General features: G+C 33.8%; 1 protein-coding gene across 2 annotated transcripts in view; it reads left to right on the top strand.

The window, feature by feature from the left end:
* Positions 1-50: 50 nt before the first annotated feature.
* LOC106156927 (THO complex subunit 5 homolog A-like) overlaps positions 51-9,251 on the top strand; it is a 33,070-nt gene continuing 23,869 nt past the window's right edge. Inside the window, exons 1-10 of one of the 2 annotated variants that reach the window (XM_013532368.2) lie at positions 51-208; positions 788-931; positions 1,171-1,281; positions 1,527-1,624; positions 1,921-1,996; positions 2,554-2,624; positions 2,826-2,940; positions 3,146-3,278; positions 3,744-3,821; positions 5,215-5,267. In XM_013532368.2, the coding sequence (XP_013387822.2) occupies positions 128-208; positions 788-931; positions 1,171-1,281; positions 1,527-1,624; positions 1,921-1,996; positions 2,554-2,624; positions 2,826-2,940; positions 3,146-3,278; positions 3,744-3,821; positions 5,215-5,267 (960 nt within the window). In that variant the 5' untranslated portion in view covers positions 51-127. Of the gene's footprint in view, positions 239-787; positions 932-1,170; positions 1,282-1,526; positions 1,625-1,920; positions 1,997-2,553; positions 2,625-2,825; positions 2,941-3,145; positions 3,279-3,743; positions 3,822-5,214; positions 5,268-9,251 lie in introns of both variants that reach the window. The other variant, XM_013532367.2, reaches the window with a different exon arrangement.

Here is a 9,251-nt window from a genome sequence, read left to right as displayed (position 1 = left end):
TAGACTGTTTTTGATTATTTTATCAATATGTCAACCCCTTTTGCATTTACTGCGGATTCAATAAAAGCCGGCTACTTCCTGTTCAACAGGAGCGTGGAAACTTGAAACGAACACAACCCCTTTGAAAATGTCTGCAAGTTCGCCAAAAGAGAAAGAAAAGAAGAAGAAAAGGACAATACGACCAGAAATAAGTGCCCCAAAGATCCAGGTAGCTAAAAAGCCGAAGAACGAGCTATCGGTAATTAAAACTTTAATTTAGATAAGATATTGTTGTTAATTTCATGTAAGTTAATTGTACCAGTAAGTTTATAACTTTGTAAGTTGGAACCGAAGTTATATATAACATATAAAATATTTAACTAAAAGCTATTTAGCATGAACTTGTGAAGCCCAGTTATTAGTCTCTGTACTGACTTTGTGGCAAAGAATCGGAGTCTAAAGAGCTTTATCTTCAAAAAAAGGTCTATCTTACCTGTGTGTATGAATGTGACCAAATGTAAAGTGAAGTCAGAAGATAAAAAAAGTCGCGCCAATTTCTTAAATTGTATCAACAATATTAATTACCTAGTAATATATTTCACTTTTATATCACCCTATTTTTTTGTGAATGACTTTCCTGTGTTTACTTGTGACTGGACTTGTGAATTGCGCTGTATTGCTGTGTATTGTACGTTTTAGTGTGAGATCACTCATGGGTTAACAAACATTAAGTGTTCATGCTGAAACATCAGTATATTCACCAATTGTTACTCTTAAACTTCTTTTATTTTCCATATGATTATTGCAGACTGGCCGTCAGTTCTCAGAAGAGGATGAAGTAGAGAAGAGAGATCCACTGGATGACTTAAAGGAACATAAGCAGGCATGCAGTGAGATAAGGAATTCCATTAAAAGTATATCAGCAATGAAGGACGCTGGTAAACCAGACACGGTGAGACACAAGCACCTGTGATATACACAAAAGTGATAAATGTGTGTTCAAAGAAAAGGTGTTTATTCAATTTCTTAGAACTTATCACTGTTTGTATAATTTTCAGACTGACTTGTATCATTTTTGTGAACTAGATGATAAGCGTAAATAAAAGAGTTTGCTTTTCTTTTTAATTCAATTAATGATTATTTTTTTCCAGAAAACTTTTTATTTATACATGCAAAAACTTGTGCTTTCAGGGAGAGATGGAGGAGCTGCGTACACAGGGCACACTTCAGTTTCTTGTGCTCAAGAAACTCAACCGTTTGGCACACATCCGCTGCAAGAAAGTGAGGGACAGCACCAACGAGGTATAGATTTTTATTTTAGCTTGTAATCAACCAATGAGGTAAAGTTTTTTTATTTTAACTTATAATCAACCTATATTCATTCAAAGTATGTTAATTTGTACCTTGCTTTCACTGGGGATAAGATACTTATTAAAACATGTCGCTCTACTCCAAATATCAATAAAACACAGCTGGCATTTTTGTAAGGAAAGGGTGAATCAGCATTTTTTATAATGAATTTATAAAGTATTTTCATGATTTACCAGGCCAAACAGAAGATAGACCAATATCACCTACAGTTACAGAACCTGCTGTATGAAGTCATGCATTTGCAGAAGGAAATTACAAAGTGTCTGGAGTTTAAGTAAGAGTTTTTCATTATTGATAAGATTTAGCCTAATTTTAAGTTACAGTGATAAAAAATAGATGATAAGTATTTTACAAGCATAAACTTTTCGTTTCATTATACACTTCTCTTTATTTGAGTGATAGATGATAAGCATTTTTCGAGCATAAACTTTTCATTTCATTATTTACTCTCATGTATTTGGGTGAGGTTAAATTGGCTACCCACCACTGTGTTAAAATCCACTGAATTTTGGTCTATTTCGTTTTCTCAGCTAAAGCAGTTTTCTTAACATGCAACTTTTTTTTATTCAGGTCCAAAGATGAAGAAATAGACCTTGTCGGCGTGGAAGATTTCTATAAAGAGGCACCCCCAGAAATATCAAGACCGGTGAGTTTTGAACTTCACATTTTTATTGACCGTTTTTTCCTGTGAAGTCTGCTACTTACATGTGGAATATGGGAATTCACTAGGGATTAATTAAGCTGCTGGTTATCAGTATAGTTTTCCCTGATTCACTTGAACTGAATACTAACTAGTCTGTCACAGGTTACTCCCAACACATGTTGATACCCATTTCAACACCTGGGTAAAGGGATACACTACCTGTAACATGCTTATAAAGGGGTGACACAAATTGGTAACCATTGGGTTTTAAACTCTCAGCCTCCTTTGTACATTTGGTCTGCCATACAACAACTGACTTTACAATCTCACCACCTTTGCTCATATATTTAGCTTGATTTCAAGTTGTGGTTAATGGTCTTGCTGTTTACTGAATAGGCTTAAATTCATTTACATTATCTTTTTCTCCTGAAATAAAGCAATTCTACCCTTGACTTTAAGTAAAAGAGAGAAGAAAAGGAATTAGAAGGCTAATAGAATAACTCTTTGTTGGGTAACTTTGTAAAAGATCTTTGACATTTGAATTCTTTACTTTGTTTTAGGAGGTAACCAAGAATGACCCACATCAGCAGACCCTGGCCAGATTGGAGTGGGAGCTAGAACAGAGAAAAAGGTGATGTAAAGACGTCTAATAAGATCACAGTTTAGACAGATATAACAGTTTAGTTTAAATGTGCTGTGTCTTTTATTTTTGAAAATACTCCGAGGTTTCTTTTAAGATCATGGAAGTTAGTTGGTAAATAGATGTGATTTGTGATTTTCCAAATTGCTGCTTGATTTGTTTCATACATAATGAACATGATTTATATTGAAGGTTGTCTGCAAATTTCAAGGAGACTCAAAATAGCAAGAACTTGATATCCCAAGATATCAAAAGCAAGAAGGAATACTTAGAGAGCTTACAGCCTAAACTTGTCTCTATAATGCAGGTTTGTAGGATTAAATCAACATTTCACAGATAATTCACAGATTTTATGTTTAATTTATACATGCTTATGCAATTTTATCATGTCATGAAATATATTGTTTTGTAGGAGTTAGTTACAATGAGTATTTCAAACTTGATCTGTATTATTCAAGCGCAGAACTTAACACGGATTATATCACACCATGTAACACGTTATTTTCTCCCAGGCCACCAAACCAGTGCAAGAGTCTCTGAACATGAGATTTGATGAGATCCAAGAGCAGCACCAGACTGCACAACATCTTCCTCAGCCACTGTATGTCCTGTACATGCAGTCATCAGCCTATAAGGAAGCATGTGGTAGGTGTGACAGTGTGGGAAATGTAACAAATGTGTCAAGTGTGACATTGTGATAGGTGAGAAAGTGTCTTCTGTGTCAGTGTTTGGTATGACAGTGTGATGGACATGGCAGTGTGTCAGTCTATAACATGAGCTGAGACAAGTGTTTTAGGTCTAACATCAGCTAGCATTGTATAAGACCAGACATTTGGGCAGAGAGTATGTTGTGGTAGATGAGAAAAATGAGTTGGATGTGGCTTTGTTAATAACCTTTAATTAGCAGTTTCGTAAAACATTTTCAAACTTTTATCAATTTTCAAGGAAAATAGTTTACATTATACACAACCTTTTGCAAGATCAATAATGCTGCCTGATTGTTTTCAACACTTTCTTAGTTCATATCCCATACATTTCCTAATCCTTTTTGTTAGTTTTTGAGTGCTTTTGAAATTATCATTATTATTAGTTTTATTCTTGTTTTTGCAGATAAGAACATGGCTGTCAGTATAGAGGGAGATGTTGAAGCAGCAAAAACAGTGGAATCCCAACAAGACCAAGAGCAAGGTAGCTTACTTAGTCATCAGTGTCACATCTAACACAATACAAGTAAATTTGATGTTAAAAATTCTGTAAAGACTACTCACAAAAAAGTGAATACAAAAGAGCATACAAGTATATAAGTGGCACTTAATCTCACATCATGCCTCCAAGAAGGGAGCAACGCAATGACCTCTGGAATCACGCAACGATCTCTCGTAAAATCTTGGTTAACCATGTTGCCATTATAGTAGAATTTGATGTTTAAAATCCTGTAAAGAACTCTCATAAAAAAGTGAATACAAAAGAGCATACAAGTATGGTCTCACATCATGCATGTCAGTGGTTTTTAGCCAGTCATCCAGCTTGCATAACAGATGCTGTGCAATAACCAAAATTGCTGATGTGCGGGGCTGTGGGCGTTGTTTGCAGTATTTTGAAACCCACATTTCAGAGAATGCGTGATGTGGTTCAATCATAATTAGGATGTAAAAGAAGTGTTAAAAGAGATGTCAATATCAGTGCAGTCTATACATTAAGTATACTGTATGAATCCTGATATCCCTTATGTTTCAGTCTATTCCATTTTGTATTCAGATGTGACACTCTTGGTTTCCTGAGATGCTTTAAATTTAGTTGACCACAGCCATCTGTGCCAAGTTGCTCTATATTTTGTATCTTGGAGCCTAAGACTTTGAAGCCTAGCTGCCAGTCAAGCCAAACTGTCAATCAAGTGTCTCTCAGCCAATGAAAATATCAGATCAGAAATGTCTGTCTGTACTAGAGTCAGCCAGTCTTATCTCAGTCTTCAATGTACTGAGTAAGGAAGCAGATATTTTTAAATGATTAAACTAAAAGATTTGTCAATTTTTGGACTTAGATGGCTGTGATTTTTTATACTCTAAGTATAAAAAGATATTCATTTCAGGGACACTGGAAGGTCTTTTTTCTTATCTTTATTTAATTTGATAATTGAAAATAAGATTGATGAACTTGATAAATATTGTCACATACTTAAAGCTGGTATTCCACCTTTAGATATATGCCCAATTCTTTGTATAATCAATGAAAAAGGAGCAGAAGCTACTGTGGCAGCATGATTATTCATAGTTGTGATTTCTTCATCTTTCTCAAAATTGTTCTATTACACAGAAACTAGCAAAGTTAGCTCTTTGGAGTTGAAGAGATTTCTTTCTGTATGGTTATAAACAGTTTTGAAGAAGGAAGACACTTGGAGAGTAGAAGTCTTGCCTGTAGCAATAAATTATGTCAAGATAGAAAGATTGGTTCATATTTCTTTGCTTTGTATGTACTTTGTTGCAGATGTAAATATTTATACCATGCTGCATAGATTCTTTGCCCCAAAAAACATTGATTGTGAGTTACATTCCATTAATTTTTTCTGCCACATTTTTTCTAGATGAGGACAGTGACAGTGATCAAGAGGAACAGGAACAGTCCAAGAGGAAATCTGTAAGTTGGATTTTGATGAAGTGGAATGTTATAATTTTCCCTGCCATATCTGAGTACATTGCACTCCTTATTTTCCCTATCCATGGTATAAGTCCAACACATTGGTCCCTTTCATTTATGTACTCTACTTACACAACATGCTTTTATGGTTACATTCAGAACAGTGGATGAAATAGTTCAAGGGTCAACTATGACGATCCAATAAAAAGCTTGCCATCTAATCTGCTATTCCACATCACCGTCTAGTGACGTAATAGGCTCCACATGAGAGATGCGCGTGCAGCTCAGCGTCATTCATTGCGCCGTTTCTCAGCGAAGCGTACGCGGATTTACAAGCTGCATGAAATTAATATTTCTGCAGTGTTTTGACTAAATAGATTCCCTGTGGGGAATATTCAAGTGGATCAGCCATATTTGATCCTCAGACACGTTAGTCCACTGTTCTGAATGTGGCCTATGATGCATACACACAACTTCTCAACATGTATTTGGTTTGTTACTACAGCATTGTCATAAGGATTCTTTGCATTATAGGCTGAAATATGTTGCATATTGGGGAGGCATAAGTTGCCATAACAGTGTATGTTTGGTGTCTCTTTTTTCTATTTGACTTCTCCTTGTCTTGCCTTGTTAAAATTTTGGGCATCAGCTTTTAGTAGTCTTTTATTTGGCTTACATCTTACCTGGGTAAGTGGGGAAAGCAGTATATGATCATACTGTTTGTAGTGGGATGAGCCTTGTTAGCTGCAATACTGTTACTTGCAAAATGAAATCCAGTTTAATCTGCTTCTAATTAGGAAAATCTATTATTAACATTGTTCATTGATCACTATTTAATGGCATATGCAAGGTTTGCTTTGGCACACAGCTGCTACACATAGCAATTTAGCAGTGTTTTTCAGCACTGAAGTTTATCATTTTTATACACAGACACTGTAAGTATCTGTAAATATTCTGATCAGTTTGTCTGTCCATGTCTTGCTGCACTGTTTACATACTTTTGAAAGATGCTGTTTACAGTTGTCTGGCTCATTGATAGTGACTTTATTTGGCCTGTATCACCATGCACACCATGTTTTTTTCCTTTTTTTTTTAAATTGATATTTTGGAGTTTTGAATAACTAGGGATGGATGAAAAATCAAATAATTTATTGAATAAATTCCATGAGTTGTTCATAGATTGAGACAGTAAAGATCATTTGTTTGTTTGTTTTTGTAAAAAAATAGAATAGATGAACATTGATAAATAGATCACATTTATGAATTTTAAATAAAGCCATTGAAAACTATAATTATTTTTGTAAATATTTTCCTTTATTGAATTTTAGGAGGGTAAAATATGATAAAACACAGCAAAAAAGATTAATAATAATAATAATAATAAAGATGGAAAATGTTTTTCCCAACTTTTCCATGTCATTAACAGGTTTTGTTAAGAGCATAGAGCACTTACTAGATCCTGCAGAGTATTGTAGTACTTTCAATAGCCTTGGTGTGTCATGCACTGAAAACCTGTTAAACACATTGGTCATAACTATAACTTGGGTATCATTGTTCTCAAGTGTTTCAGACTGCTGGCATATTAAAGCCAAAAAGTCATTTTAGATGATTTCTTCCGAGTCTACCTAATATCAACCTAATATTGACTTCTTCAGCTGATGCTATAACAGACATAACCTGAAAAGCACCCATTGGTACTATATGAAATTAGATCACCTCAAATAACGCTTACTCACCAAATCTGTAGATTTCCTTTACAACTGATGTCAATCTTTATCTTATTGCAACAGGTGTGTCATTTGTTTTCATTTCTGTATAAATGTTTCATAAGTTTGTGAGAATTGTAGAAATCTTAAGAGCATTAACACCTTGGTTTCTCCTTGAATCTTGAGAAGTATTTATCAGTCTATCTGAGTTGAATGGGTGAAGACAAGAATATACGTAAATATACGTATGTAACCAGTATGTAGAACGAACAGCATGAATGTTTCTTATGATATGAGGAATAAGAGAGATGGGCTGAAACTTGAAATAAAAGACAGATATTTTGTTCCTTAATATTTGGAATATCCTGTGTGAAAATAATTTTTAAAAAGTAATTTTATTGTTTTAACAGATAGAATTGTACCATTCATTCTGGGAACAATAAAAGAGTTTTTAGGGGAGGGAATACCTTGACATGCATTTATATAACTGTTGTAACCAGACACAAATAAAAAATATATGATTATACATATTTCATAGATACATTTTACTGTCGTGTCTAGAGTTCTGTTCTGAAAACTTTCTCTATGGGATGAACAAACCTAACCATACAGTTTCAGGCTTTATTCTCTGCCATTACTACATCAGATTATTTGATTTATTTAGAAGAAACCCTTTTTAAACAAAATGGCATAGATTTCTTGATTTTAGATATCATTTATGATAGGTATGAACGCAAAAGACTTTAAAACCCAAATACACAATTTCTGGCAGAAGGAAGGTATTGCACCACTTTCATTCTTTTTTTTTTTTTTTTTTTTTTTTGTTTGTTTGTTTTTCTTGATTGAAAAAAGAGAACACAGATAGAAAAACTAATTTGATATATCTTAGCAAGGGAACACACACACACAATGGTGCAGTAGGGTAAGGCAAAATAGTAAATGAATTAACTGGAACTTGAGGATTGTTTTGACCAAAATGTAGCAAGAAAGAAAGAAGAGAGGGTTCAAGGTTGGGGAGATGCCATAAATATGATCTACTAAGCTTGTGGTTATTTCATATGTGAACAACACAGCATTTGAGGATCATGAAACATAGCTAAATATAATTTCTCAAAACACCTCAAATGACCTATAAATATAAAATAGGTGTATTGTTGACAAAGAATTCCCCATTAAGATGGCCATGTGGTCTTACTTATCATTCAATGTTTTGAGGTGGAAGGGAGCTTTTTAAACAATCTTACAGACCACCACTTTCATGTGAAATCATTCTGAAAAAACACACATTAATTCTACAGCTCTAACTGGTGAATTAGCAGGGTCTGTGGATAAAAAATCATTTTTGTTTGTGTGATTTTGTAATTTACAGTAGTATCTATCAAAACAATTCCTATGGCATTATTAAAGTAGATAAAATACCCGTATAAAAGTGCATATGTTTTATTTTTATAGGTACAATTTTAACTTTTTTTGCTGTTCCACATTCTATCAGAAAAGTATGGATCCATTTTTGCGTAACTTTGATTATAGTTCTGTAAGATATCTGTTTTTTTTCCCTAGCTTTTCTGCACTGCAAGAAGCTGTATTATCATTCAGATAATTGCCAGTCTCATTGGAAGTCATGCATCAAAATTTGAAAGAAATTGCAGTCAGTTTAAGCTGAACTTGTGACCAGTTCAAGTTACAATCACAGAATTGTTTAAAGTTATACAGAATAGTGAAAACAATAAGGTGCCTCATATGTAATAATATTTTTCACATGAGATAAATGAGCCACTCTGCAGGCTTTAATATTGTTTTTTTTATTATTTATTTATTTTTTACACAGACTCACTGAAGTAAGATTTGGTGGCTTTTGTATGTCTCAAAAAAAGACAATTATACTGTCCAATCTGCATCTTCTTCCTTGCCTGTATGCTGTACAACAAAGCCATAACCTGAGCCTGCATTATCTATTGTGTCTGTAACTTTTTCCACCTCAAGATTAATAACAGGCTGAACTTCACAGCATTATACTTTCAGAAAAAATGCACCATATATTTTTTATTTGATTAATGTGAAAGTGTATGTTGACATACATAAATCTTCATGTCACTTTTTCCATTAATGGTACAAAACTTGTTGCACTTTCCATAATTGAGATATCCATTTCAGTGGATGAATAGGTGTTGTGACAGACAGCTGAACTTTTAGATGGAACTTGCTGTTAATAACTTTGCAAGCAGAAGTTTAAAAAAAATTGCTGTCATCAAATTTACATAATTTCCATTTGGATTCT

Source organism: Lingula anatina, chromosome 1, assembly GCF_051362555.1.
Source record: "Lingula anatina isolate TDL-2025a chromosome 1, LinAna3.0, whole genome shotgun sequence".
NCBI classification, from domain to species: Eukaryota; Metazoa; Brachiopoda; class Lingulata; order Lingulida; family Lingulidae; genus Lingula; species Lingula anatina.
Note: the sequence above shows the minus strand (reverse complement) of the source record. Positions and strands in the feature narration are given on the sequence as shown.